Below are 14,814 nucleotides of genomic sequence, written 5' to 3' on the forward strand. Positions count from 1 at the left end.
TTATCAGTGCAATAAAACTATTAAAATAAATAAAAGTCACCTAAATTAGCATAGAAGAAGAAAACTGTCTTTACATGCAGACAATATGATCATCGACGCAGAAAATCCCAAGATATTTACAAAGAAAGTTGCAGGACCCAATAAGTGGGCTTAGCAATATTACAAGATATATGATATATAATCTATACACCAAAACAAATTGTAGTGTATGTATTTTCATACACTAGCAAAAAAAAAAACAAATGAAAAATAAAATTTTAAAACATCTATTCAAAAGAGTATGAAAAAATATAATAAAATACTTGGGTATAAATTTAACAAAAGACATGCAAGATCTGTACACTGAAAACTATAAAACATTGCTGGAATAAATTAAAGAAAACTTACACAAGTGAAACTATATTCCATGTTCTAAGATTGAAAGACTCAAAATCATTACCACAGCAACTCCCCTCAAATAAATGTAAAGATATGTAGATAACCTCCTCTCTAAGAGTTGGAATTTAATTCCACTCCCATTCCTTCTCTTCAGAAGGGACTGGACTTGATGACTTGCTTCCAAAGAGAATGTAGGAAGACAAAAGCTGTAACTGTATGGTAAAATGTCAGGTTTCTCTGGCAGATACTACCATACCAATTGTCAAAGTTAATAAAACCAATAATTACTGACATGAATAACATATACTCTTAAATATGATGAGAAAGGCACTTCACCTCTGTATTATCCTTCCCTTCCTTCCCCCCAAAAAACATAATCCCAGGCTAATCATGAGAAAAACTTCAGACAAACCCAGATTGACAGTCTACAGAATATCTAACCAATGCTTCTTAAAACTGTGAAAGTCATGAAAAACAAGAGAAGACTATTAAATTATCACAGATCAGAGGAGATTAAGAAGGCATAACAAACAAATGCAATGTGGCAGATGCTGGATTGGATGCTGGAACAAAGAACAGTAGTCGAAAACTAATGAAACCCAAATAAAGTATTGAGTTCAGTCTACAGCAATTTGTCAATAATGGTTTACTATTTACAAATGTGCCATAGTAATATGTTAGTATCAGGAGACACTGGGTAAAGCGTTTAAGGGAATTCTGTACTATATTTGCAACTTTTGTATAAATCTATAATTATTCCAAATTAAAAAGCTTATTTTAAAAACTCAGTAGGATTCTTTGTAAAAAATTTCAAGTTGGTACCAAAGATTGTATGAGATGTATATGAATCTACAATACCCACTACAATGTAAAAACAGAGTACTTGCACTACCTGATTTAAAAACTTATTTTAAAGCTATGGTAATCAAGAGAGTGTGCTGTCGAGGAAGGACAGAGGTATAGATTATTGAAACAGAACCAAGAGTCCAAAAGAAGTTCCACACAGATATTGATCAATTGATATTTGGAAAAAATGCTCATGTAATTAAATGGGAAAAGATAGTCTTTTCAATAAATGGTGCTGGAATAACTGGATCTCCATATAGAAAAAAATGAACCTTGACTTTTACCTCATGCCATACATACATACATAGAAATTTTATTTCTAACACACGCAAATTCACAATAGATTCAAAAGAAATTTAGTACCATTTCTAAATTGCAGTAAAGCTCATTAATTTTATATCAGTGTCATATGTAAAGAAGTCAAATATTGGTACCTTTTTCTAAAGTTCATTCATAAGTTACAGAATCTTTTTTTTTTTTTTTTGTAAATACCTTGTAACCAGGACTACCCATTAATCCATCTTTTCCATGTCTTCCTGGTTCTCCCTGAAAAACAAATACATGTATTTTAACATATTTTTGCACTATTTTTTAAGGAAGATACCATAAGATACTTGTTAAAGTAAAATGTGAAAGAACTTTTCTATCAAACTCACAGCACGTCCAGGAAGGCCAGGAAAACCAGCATTCCCCTTTTCACCTTTTGCACCCTGTATTAAAAAAATGCACTTAGAAAAACAAACCTTACAATAATGTTCTAAAAGTCTAACTCGTACTTAAATAGAAAAGTGAATAAGTTAACCTCATTATGTATGGACAGAATTCATGGAACTACAGCTTGTGTTAGCCCTGCAACTATTAGTAAAGCATTATTTTACCAGGGCAGTGGACAAAACAGAAGACATTGAAAATACTGATGGATGCAGAATTACTACAAACATCTAAACATACACATCTTGGAAAAATTAAAAGGCAATGTGTATTTCAAATGTACAGAGAATATAATCTTCCTTCAATATAAAGAAGCACAAAGGCCCATAACATTGATTCTCACTGGACACCATGCTAAGCAGCTACCACTCCCAAGGACTCTTTCTCTGTAAGTATTTTAAAAGTTTAGAATGATCAATAAAACAATGTATTCTTTCTTATAGAACACCACGCATAACAGTCACCTCTGTTTTTCATTGTTCTGAATAAATCCTCTGGGAAAGGTGAACAAAGCTAATTGCTATATTGGTGGCATAGGACTGAGATTCAAGTTATCTGTTTCCATTACATTGAAAGTTCAATATGGATTCTTAGTTTTGTGATCCATACTTCCCTTTTTGCCATAATATCCAGGTGATCCTTTATCTCCTTTGGGGCCCATTTCACCCTAAAAGGCAATACTGAATTTTAGAAAATAATGAATATTTCCCATATAGGTTAAAGAAAAAGGAACAATTAAACAATAAAGTTAATATGTCAGCATCAACATAAAATAGAAATAAAATAATTTAAAGCTTTTTTTTATAAAAGTCCTGTTTTCCAGGCTTTATAAAGAAAAACAAAGAAACATATGAACAGTTGGTATTATTACAGGGACTATAGTATAGGGCTTATAATTAAGAGAATTTCCATACAGTAAAACTTACTCATCAATTTTTAAATATTTTAAGATTTATATCACTGCGAGTTTTAAAGGGAATTTGGAAAAGCTTTATGTGAACTATGATTTTAATCTTAATTATTTACTTCAATATATTCCAATTGATAGATGAGCATTAATAATATATTTGCAACACTTCCAATTTGAAATAAAATATAGTATTGCAGAACTGATTTTATTATTTCCTTTGTTTTAGCATTGTTGAATTAAAAAAAAAAAAAAAACAGATTTCTTCAACCTTTAATCCTGGCATTCCATGAAGCCCAGGAAAACCAGGAAGTCCACGGTCACCCTGAAAATAAAACTGAAATTAATTAAACAAAACACATTTCAGCCTAACAATCATACATTTTTCAATGTCACCCTTGTCAAAATCCATTGAAAATAAATCTGCAAACAATTAAATGCATATCAATATTAAAAGCCTATCTCTATGAGAGATTAGTCCTCATTTATCATGGCTTCACTTACATTCATAAAAGGAAAGTATTTGGGGGCCCAGAGTTAGGTATCTTCACAGATGTGTCTGTGAAGATGGAAGGTCTTAACTTATTGTCAAAAGAAGGGAGACGAAGAAAAATCACAATTTGATATTTACTAGATATAATATTAGTACTTAGTTCTGTGGGAAATATTGGGTGGTACTGTCTTAGCTTCAAATCTTAATAGTGAAGACACAGTTTCAAGAGAGGACAAACGGCTGGCACAGCAAGATTTGGGTAAACTGACTTTTATTTAGGCAAATTAAGATACTATATACAAACATTTCCTTATACTCTTAGCTTGTCAGGCAGGAAGAGAAGAGGATGTGACCAGTTATCTACGAGTGGTGTAATTCTTTAAAATGTTAATTTCTGTAAAATTTTTATTTATATATTTATTAAATCTTTATTTATTCATATGTTTTAAAGAATGACATACTCGTAGTTGTGCAAGGCATAGAACTAGAACCCTCCAAAGGCAAATCTTTTTACTCTAAAGTTCTATATTTCTATGAGTTCAAATCATCAAACCACATAGTTACATTAATATCACATTTGCAGATTCCAGCATTACCTACTAACTTCCCACTGTGAAAGATGAGGATTAAATTCTCACACCACCCTCTCCCCATCTCTACTTCTAAGAAGCATGGATCCCCTAAATCTTCTGTTACAGCTTTGGTTAAATCAGTAGTCCATGTTTATGATATTAAGATTCACAGCCAAACCATAAATATGCTGATTGTTTGCCTTTTCCTGCCCAAACGTTTGTTTGTCCTAGAGTTACAAATTATGTTTCTTTCTTTTTTTCTGGGGGGAGGGGGACTGCTTAGTTTTTTATAAACTTATTGCAATACTGAACTCCAAATATCTCCAGTTGTCAAAATCACTTCTAAAATATACTCATACGCATTGAAATTTTCATATTCTTTAATATATCTTTCCTAGAGCCTTCTCCTTTGTTTCAGTATGGATCTGTTGTTTTTCATATCTGTTTATTCCTTTGTTGAAAAGAACACATCATCCAACAGCTTCCTGAGAAGGAATTCATGGGAAACAACTTTCTGAGACCTCAAATTTCTAAAAATATATTTATTCTATTCACTTACGTAATTGATAATTTGCATATATATGTATAGAATTTTTTTCCCTTCAGACTGGTGAAGCCTCTGCTCCATTCCCTTCTTGATTTCATTGTCACTAGTGAGATATTTGAAGCCATTCTGATTCTCATCATTTGTATGTGACATATTTTTTTGGTCGGAGGTGGTAGTGGTTGTAGAGTCTTTGCTCTCAAAAAGCTTGTGAGATCTTCCTTTTGTTTACAGGTCAAAATTTTAGTGTTAAGCAACAGTATGGTCTATAACATCTATTATGTTAGGCATTATGGAGGACTTGTCATGTAGGGGGCCTCATGCCTCCACATGTGGACTTTCAGACCACAACCCAACCCCATTCACATTTCATATAAACAACTTTCCCTCAGCTACTTCTAAGCATATAGGTAGATAGATACAACTGTGATAGAAGGCCCTCTAGAACAGACAGGGAAAAAGCCTGCAGACCCTGGGAATGAGATTGGGGTGGTTTATGCAGGGATTGCCAAGAATAATGATCTGGAATGTTTCCACAAGGAGGGTATCCACAGGTGCTGCCTTTAAGTTGGAACTGATGACCCATCACCCAACACCAAGGAACATAGCTGAAACAGGGTCTGACAGGGCTGTGTCTCTCTGAGGGCATTAATTACAGAGCTTTCGCAAGTCCTCCTCTCCATGCCTTATATAGGTTTCTTCTAAAATTTTTGGTTGATCTTTAGCTTTCCTATTTGGTGGTTCCTGATTGTCAGCTCATATAGAAGCTGAAAAGCTCTCAGTGGGTACTGTTCATTGACTGAGCTTCACTATAATATGGCCTGGTTGAGTCATTTTACTGGATAGCTCTGGATTCCACAGGACTCCCCACAGATGGATCTTCTGTGCCTGCAGTGTACAGGACTGGCTGACAGCATTATGGAGGCCAGAGAGGGGGGAAAAAAGGAGGAGTTAGCATGGGTAAATGTTTTCTAAATCCCATTGTTTTAATACAACTCAGCCTTTTCTTCCCAGTGTAGAGATCCTCAGCTTTCTCTTCTCCAGATACTAAACTTTTATGTTTCTGCCAGGGTAGAAGGAGGGAGGTATACTTGGCTATACAGAGTTGAGGAAGAGATAGTGGGATTTCATTGTTCTTAAAGGGACATTCAACCATGCTTCCATTTTTAGTTCTACCTTCAATTCACCTCCCTCCATTTTCAGAAATACTTAATATTATCATTTCCTGAGCCTTTGGGGTACCTACATGCGTGTTTTTTTTTTTTTTTTTTTTTTTGTGTGTGTGTGTGTGTATGCAGGTGTGTATGCGTGTATATGATTGTATATATAAAGGGGGTCTCTTTCATATAAATCATATGAGTTGTAATTTTATGATTCAGTGTCCTTTTCAGCTTCCAACATTTTGAAGCTGTTATTTCCTTTCATTCTCTGTCATGTTAGGTTTTTATTGTTGTTGTTGCTATTGGTATTATTATTATTACTATTATATAATTGTTAGTAATCCTTTGACTATTACTTTAATTAGAGTTAAGATAGAGAGAAAAAAATAATGTGTGTATTCAACCATTCATCTTCATCAAAAGCCCTAGTAAATTATTGATGCTTCAACATTCAGAGTATCTTGTCCACTAGAGAGTGGGTTTACAATGGTCCACTGTCACAGAAGACAGCAAGACAGATACAGCAGAAATGATACAAATTGACACAGTACATCAGGTTACTTTTGGCCATATTTATTACAGAATCCCTTTTTCTTCCACAAGCTTATATCCCCAAAATTCAATAATTTAGCCAAGCAGAGGATAAAGTAAAAATAGTATTTAGGGGGAGACCAAGAGACACAGCAAGAAAACTGGATGATTTTTCTTTCCCCTACCATGTAGACTCTTAATTCAAGAACTAAAACTAACTTTTAAATATATTTTTTTCCCTTTTGCTTGAAGTAGAAGGGAATGGTAAAAGTTCCTAGAGAGAAAAGAGATTCAAGTTAAGAGAATAACATGAGCTAACTCTCAGAAGACTGAAATGAGATAACCAATGGAAGGCCAGGATAGATCAATTTAAAAATGGTCAGAGGACCTGATTAGATATTTCTCCAAAGAGGACAGATGGCCAATAGACATATGAAAGATGCTCAACATCACTAATCATCAGAGAAATGCAAATAAAAACAATAATGAGATATCACCTCACAACAGTCAGAATGGCTATCATCAACAAGACAATAATAACAAGTATTAAAGAAAAAGGAACCCTCATAGACTGTTGGGAATGCAGATTGGTGCAGCCGCTACAGAAGGCAATGTAGAGGTTCCTCAAAAAATTAAGAATAGAATTACAGTATGACCTAGCAAACTCTCTCCTGGGTATCTACCCCCAAAAATCTGAAAACATTTATCCATAAAGATGTATGTGCTCTGATGCTCACTGCAGCTTTATTTATGGTGGCCAAGACATGGAAACAAACAAAGCGTCCCTTGATAGATAACTGGATAAAGAAGATGTGGTATATATACACAATGGAATACTTACTCTGCCATAAGAAAAGATGAAAATATGCCATTTGTGACAACATGGATGGATCTTGAGATTATTATGCTAAGCTAAATGAGTCAAACAGAAAAAGTCAAGAACCACATGATTTCACTGATATGTGGAATATAAAACTGAAAGCAACAAAGAAACAAGACAAATAAAGAAACAAAAATTAATAGACACAGACAATAGTTTAGTGGTTACCAGAGGGTAAGTGGGGAGCAGGGGTGGTAGATGAGGGTAAAGGGGATCAAATATATGGTGACAGAAGGAGAACTGACTCTGGGTGGTGAACACACAATGTGATATATAGACAACGTATTACAGAATTGTACACTCGAAACTTATGTGATTTTAGTAACCACTGTCATCCCAATAAATTTTAGTTTAAAAAAATAAGACACACTCTTGATAAGATGGAATTTAGCTAGGCCATGAATACTTGGTAATACTACAAAAGAAAGATACATACCAGGTTTCCCTTATAAGGCTAAACAAAATCCCAGTAAGACTTCCATTCTCCAGCAAGGAGTTATAAAAGACTAAGTTTCAAACTTTAATTTACTAGAGATGACAAACAAATCTTTGATGAACTGAGAAGACTAGGAGCATATTCACCCATATTGGGACAAAAAAAATATAAAATATGGACAAAGCTACCCTCATGTGCATAAGCAAGATTTTTAAATAAAATAAAAAGGCATGATATCCATGTTCACATACAGCTGTTAAGGGGACTGGGGAGTGAAGCTGGGAGCAGAGAAATTTAGTGAACAAAATGGTTGGGGAATACTGAGACAGTAACTACAAAATACAGAACACGAGAAAGTATGACCCAAACAGTGTACTCAGGAAACTTATGAACAAGGTTCAAAAGTAATTGATAGCAAAGAAGTGGTCAAGTTAAGCCAAAGTTTATCCATAATGGGTATGTAATGTGAAAGACAAATACATGCTCTTGTGTTGGCCAATGAGCTATTTGATCATCCATTACTGAAATATACCTTAATCTAAGTTAATTAATATAAGAATTGGTATACTAGAAAGAGGAAGGCCAAAACCATATTAAAAAATATAAATGGCCTTGGTTTTGGGTCTAGATAATGAGCAGTGAAATTATTGGAGATTGGAAAAATGTGATTCATGTAATGCAGTGGTGAAAATTTTATTTAAAAAATTTCTTATAATAACTTGCAAATGCATCAAATGAATTTGTAGCCAGAGGCAAAGAATTGAAAAAAAAATCACACACTAAATATTGGTATCATGAATGAATTTATATTGGCTGTATTTAAAAGATTCTATAAAAGAAATGAGCACAGAAAAGCAGTGGCCAGTTTGAAAGTCATAATTAAATGAATGAATGAATTAATTAATTAATTAATTATTTTAATAAAAGGTACAGACCACATCCAAAAATATTGGGATTGGGAGATGCAACTCTTTTCTCATCTCTACCAGGAAAATAATGAAACTGGAGAAGGCCCTTAAAAGAATTTCAATTAAATCTCAGCCTCTAGGAATGACTAAATCAAGGGAATGGCCCTAAACACCAATCCTCTGAATCAGTTTAGCTGGATCTAACAAATCCTTTCAAGCTGGACATAACGGCTCAAGAAAGAGAAGCTAGGAATGTAGTGAATGTCTGAAAAATTCAAGCCACTTATCATTTATTAATAATTAATTAATGTAGAGGGGGTCATGACTAAAATAGGATTATGGATTCTGTTGCTGGTTGTAATCAAAAGTCAAAGACACAAATTACAAATCTATATTTGCTGTTGAGTTATACCATTGTTTAATTGCAGTTTAAAAGGTTAAAATAATTGCAAAAATCACAATTACTTTTGCACCAACTTAATACAAAAGAGCCACAAACCTGGACTAAAAGAGACTGTGACAGTTTGAAACTTAAAAAGTAAACAAAGTTGCCCATTATCATCACTACTTTTGTTTTTTCTAGACGGTTTTGACTAGCCCATGAATTTAGAAAAAATACAGAAAAAAGTAAAAACTAGAAGGAAGAAAATAAATTATGTTTATTGATGATTATACATTATACATCTTATGCCAATATACTTAATACCCTAAAAAATTAATAAGAGAAATCAGTTAACAGCTGTTTAAAAATTAATAAGCAAAAATAGTCTTTTATATATAAACAATAACTAACATAAAAACATACTTAAGAAAAAGTACCATTTATAATAGGAACAAAAAGAAACAAGGCAAAAATTTTTAGATAAAATTCCTAGATAAAACCTTTGAGATGTTGAGAACCAATATGGAATGTTGAGAACCAATATGGAAAATGTTTAATATTATTCCACTGAGTTTCAAGACAGAAATAAAAAGAAAGATGAATCATAATCTTGAATAGAAAAACTCAAAATTGGAACTATGCCAATGCTTCTATAATTGATTCATAAATACAAAGGAATTCTAATTAAAATATGAATAGGAATTTCTTATAAAATTGAACAAAAGATACTGAGCTTTATCTGGAAAAATAAGCATGCAAGAATAGTCAAGAAAATTCTGATTATAAAATAATGTGGAAGGACTACCCTGCCAATATTAAATCATATTATGAAGTGACAATAATTAAAACAATTTGGCAGTGGAGAAGATGTAGACAGATAAATGGAACAGAACGGAAAATCCCAAAACAGTAGACCCAAATTAAAATGGAAATTTAATGATAATGATGGTTTTTTCAAATAAATGGATAAAAAGTGATTATTTCACAAACATTGTGGCAACCAACTTATCCATTTAGGAAAAGAGAGGGAAAATATCAATGTTCCTCTAACTACTCCAAATAAAAAATTATACATTTAAAATATAAAATAGGAAGATTCTAAAATAAAATCATGAGTAACTATATTCAAAATGTTAGAATGCAGAACTTTCCAAACAGACACAAACATAGAAGAAAAAATTTTAACGAATCTATATATATGTAAAATTTTTAATTTTCTATATGGCTAAAATTTAAAAAGTCAAAACACATAATATAACCAGGAGAAATATTTTCACACAATTTATGAACTGCAAATAAAAGTCAATATTTAAAAAGATAACAGCCCAGAAGGAAAAATATGATATGAATAAAAAGCAAAATTACAGAGAAGTAACAAAAAATCCCAAAATTACATGACAGGATACTCTCCTCACTAATAAACAAACCAAACCAGTACCATTTTTAACCTGCACTGGTGAAAATCAAACCAGCAAATCAAAACCAGTACCATTTTTAACCTGCACTGGTGAAAATTAGAAACTTGAGTAAAACTCAGTGCTGATAAGAGTGTAAGTAAAGATATTTTCACAACTTGTGAGGGAATACAAACTTTCTGGAAAGCAAATAGGCCATTCGTTTCAAAGTTTAATTACGAATTTAATCTTTTGATCCTATAATCAATTGATGTCTGGGAAATTTTCCTATGGATATAGTCAGAAAAACTAAGAAATATATCTAAAAGTTGTCCATTACTGCCTTGTTAAAACACACACACACACACACACACACACACACACACACACACACACACGAACCACTGCATCCCTAAATTAAAGAAATCTTAAATTGGGCAAGAATAGCCTCTATATTGTGTAGCTTTAATTACCCTTCTGTTTATAGTTGATTTCATGAAGACTTTTTGAACGTTGAACTTTCCTATAAACTTCTGGAAAAATTTATGCAACTCTCCTTGTTGGCACTTAATACTATCTTAAAATACAGTTACTTTGTGTGTATTATGTGCTTTATTAGATCCCGACCTCTTTGAAGAAAAAAATCCATTTTTGATTTATTTGTAATTTCTTAGTAGACATGACCACTATTTATCCAGATCTCTCTATTTCCCAGCACATGAAAGAATCACACTTTCCTGACTCTTGAAATTGCTGTAATATATCAAAATTGCTCTGGCTAATTCAGGTGAATGGAAATGGCTTAAGAGCCACTGTTTGATTCTCCATGCACCCGCTACCATAATTAGTTATAATCTAGAAGGTGAAATTTCTGTTAGCCTGAGTCTATACGTGAGGACAACAGGGGACCCATGCTGATTGCCGCTAATAAATGTGTAGTTTGATGAACAACAAACATTTTTGTTTTAAGCCATAGGCATTTGGATTTGTTTTTACTGCAGCATAACCTACTTCATCCTAATTGATGCCTGCCTTTGATGGATGATAATATGCTGAATATACAAAACATTTTCGTTTTTTAAAACATGGGAAACACTCCAGTGTACTCCAAGAAAAGGTCAATAAAACAATTATTTTGAAGAGGTCACATTCTTGGTTCCATCTGAGTTTATATGAGATTAGAATCAAAGAGAATCCAAGGTTTACAGTAAGATGGTTCCATTTTCCACAGGTTGCCCTCCAAAGCTTTTCATGATTGATGAATCTGCCTTTGAAGAGTCTGTCTACCCTCATAAATTGATCTAAAGTCATAGTCTCTAATGTCAGGTCCAGATTATTATTTCAGTAGTAAGAGAATAGGATAGCTAGCATTTTAAAAATCTCATTTAAAATTTAAAAATTGTGTACCTATGTTTTTTAGGTACACAATGATGCTTGTTCAGTAGCATAGGCATATAATTCATACAATATATATGGGATAACGTTTACCCCAAGACATTTACTGTAAAAGACATTTACAGTACCAAAAAGACATTTTACAGTTACCAAAAGACATTTACTGTAAAAATTTTGCAATTTGAAAGTTTGGTAATCTATGACCGAGAGTGCACTATCCCACTTCCTTGAGAGAGATGTAAACCATGAATCCTCTTCTCCTGGCACAATCAGTGCAACCTAAATCCATCTGTCCTACTCCCTCTTCCCCCTCCTATCTACTTGGTTACTGACAGGCATTCAGGGATTCCTCTCACAGTGAAGGCAACAGAAAGTGGAACAAATCACAACTGTTACAAACTATTCTGGCCCAAACAGAAAAATATGGTGAAAGAAAGCCAGACTGAGATCAAGACATTTATTTCAACCCGCTGATCCTTGGGTAACTTCAGACAAATGATTTAAGTTCATCATTTCTCAGTTTTCCAAACTATAAAATAGGGATGATTTACTTCACAGTTATTGTAAAAATAGGCCTTGTAAGACTTATTCTACTAACCTCACATGACTTTTTGTGAGGATTACACGTGATAAGGAATGCATATGGATAATACCAATGCAAATTATGTCTAAAAATAAAACAGAAAAATGTACACAGAACAGTAAAAGCCTTGAAGCACCCAATACATCAAAAGCTGTATACATCTTGGTTGTTCCTTCTTCACTCAGATTAAAAAGAAAAAAAATGCTAAATCTTACTCAGGCTTAGGCAATAATGAATTATGGGAAACTGTCCAAATCTACTAAAATGTTTCCTCTAACACAAGGGTGGGCATTCCTCTGGGGTTTCGGGATTACCATTGGCCTAGAAAAAAGGTAGAGTCCTGAGCTCCTATTATAGGTTCACTGCCATAGTGTATCAATGATCATAGAACAGAGTATACCCAATGCAAAGATGAGGAGTAGAGTTCAGAACCAAGAAAATATGAAGCACTCTAAAAATTCGATACAAGTTGTAAGTTTCCCAATGACACCAGTAGAGAAAAAGAAGACAGGAAGACACATAGCAGCCAATAAATGAGGTGCGACATGGAATTAATGGTTCTTCATAAAAAAATGAGATGCTGAATCCGTTATAGATCCTTAAAAGGGGTTGAGAGGTCAGGAAGCAATCAAGACTTTGCAAGGTATCCAGAGAAGTAGTGAAAACCTGAGCAAACACAGGTCAACACCATATATACAAGAGGGGGGACTCAGCAAAGCCTGACTTCAGAGAGCAAGTAGGGAGGGCATAGCTAGTGCTGCTTTGGAAGAAGAGGCCCTGAGGAAAGGATGGAGGAGACATGGAAAATATGGTACCATTCCTTCCATAAAAAGTGGAGAAAAGTGTTTCTAGATTATCCCTGATTGTTAACAACAATTCCAATGGATTCCTCCAGATTCAGATGAAGCAAAATATTAGTAAACAGTGTGTGTATATAAGATGTATTAACAATATTTTATATTATTATATTGATTATCAATTAATCGTATCAATATATTAAAAAACATTACTATAATATACTTCTCCAATAATGTATATTATATTATATATTTGCCTATATAAATTTATATTCCTAGAAGTTTATAGTTAATAATATTGAAATAATAGACTCTACTAAGGAAGAAGAGGAAGGGCATGGGGCTGAATCTGGAATATCCCAACATATACAGAATGGATAGAGGAAGAGGAGAAAAAGTAAACTGTGAAAAAAGTAACCAAATAAGGCAAGAAGAAAAAAAACTGTTCCCAGAAGAAGGAAATAATCAGTTGTGTCAAATGTTGCTGAGACATGCAGCAAGAGAGCCAGAGATATTGGAAAACACTGACTACTGGATTTAAAGATGGTAGACAGTAGTGATCTAAATATTCAGAAGGTGTGGATGGAAATCCTATCGACACTGGTGAAAGGGAAGTTGGAAAGTGAAGAGTGAGTAAAGGCATACTTAACTCTAATGGAAAACAGATAAAATGGGGTATTAAGTAAAGGAGTCTACATGGTTGGTTTCAGGGTCATCGTTCGGGCTATTGGGAAAATTTAACTAGAAAAGAAAAAAAAACTAAAGACACAGATGTGAAGGGCTAATTAATAACACAAAGTAATAGAGAAAGAATGTGATTCAAAGCACAAGAGGAAGGTTTGGGTATTATATATGAACAGTTCATCCATATTACATAGGAGAGAAAGCAGAAGATAGGAACATATACAGGTAAGAGGGTAGATGTAGTGGGAATAAGTTTAGGGAATTCCTGTCTGAATGCTTCAGATGGGGCACTTCAACATTTAGAGAAATGATAAAAAAAATAAACCAAAGGTATTTCCTAAAACTTTTACCTTAGGTAAACAGCAAGTCATTGTCATCGTCATCATCACCATCACCACCACCATCAAACCACCATCACACACCACATCATCACCACCGTCATCACCGTCACCACCATCATCACCATCATGATCATCACCACCATCACCACCATCACCACCATCACTTACCATCACCACCACACCGTCATCACCCGTCATCACCATCACCACCATCACCACCGTCACCACCATCACCACCGTCACCACCATCACCACCAACACTACGATCACCACCACCGTCATCACCGTCATCACCGTCATCCACCATCACCACCATCACCACCTCACCACCATCACCACCATCACCACCATCATCATCAATCATCATCATTATCATCATCATCATCATAATTTATAGTACTTAATTTTGGGCAAGCACATGCATGGCCCTCATTTTCTAGAAAACAAGGCTATGAAAGTAATGCTATAGCCCCTACTTTCTAGATTTTGAAAACCAAATTTAACGAGATGAAGAAACCAAGGCTGGGGGGTTAAGTAGCCTGAATTCAGAGCCCAGCCTGTAATCTGTAACCACTTCACATCTCTCTCTCCTTTCCCCGCAACATACACATACCCCATGTTTGGGCTATGGTGCTTTCAGAAATCTACAAGGGTAGATGACTGTCTTTGAGACAACAGAAAAAACGTTGCAACTTTGCTAAGTCAGCTGTAACTATTTGTCCTTCTTATGTCATCACTAGCTTTGCTTTAATTTTTTAAATGTTCAGGAAACATGGCAAGAAGTAAAACCACTAACATACTAAGTTTGAACTTATTATTCCTTAACAACTCTCTTAGCTTGGTCCTTTGTCACTATTCGTTCTCTCTCTCTC

The 14,814-nt window shown here is 33.9% G+C and overlaps 1 protein-coding gene across 1 annotated transcript in view; it reads right to left on the minus strand.

Annotated features, from left to right (window-relative positions):
* Positions 1-14,814, minus strand: part of COL21A1 (collagen type XXI alpha 1 chain) — a 155,696-nt gene that overhangs the window by 47,852 nt on the left and 93,030 nt on the right. The window contains 4 exon segments of the mRNA XM_033093680.1: positions 1,717-1,770; positions 1,881-1,934; positions 2,549-2,602; positions 3,114-3,167. Coding sequence (XP_032949571.1) covers positions 1,717-1,770; positions 1,881-1,934; positions 2,549-2,602; positions 3,114-3,167 — 216 coding nt within the window.

This window comes from Rhinolophus ferrumequinum, chromosome 3 (assembly GCF_004115265.2).
Source record: "Rhinolophus ferrumequinum isolate MPI-CBG mRhiFer1 chromosome 3, mRhiFer1_v1.p, whole genome shotgun sequence".
In the NCBI taxonomy this organism is placed as follows: domain Eukaryota; kingdom Metazoa; phylum Chordata; class Mammalia; order Chiroptera; family Rhinolophidae; genus Rhinolophus; species Rhinolophus ferrumequinum.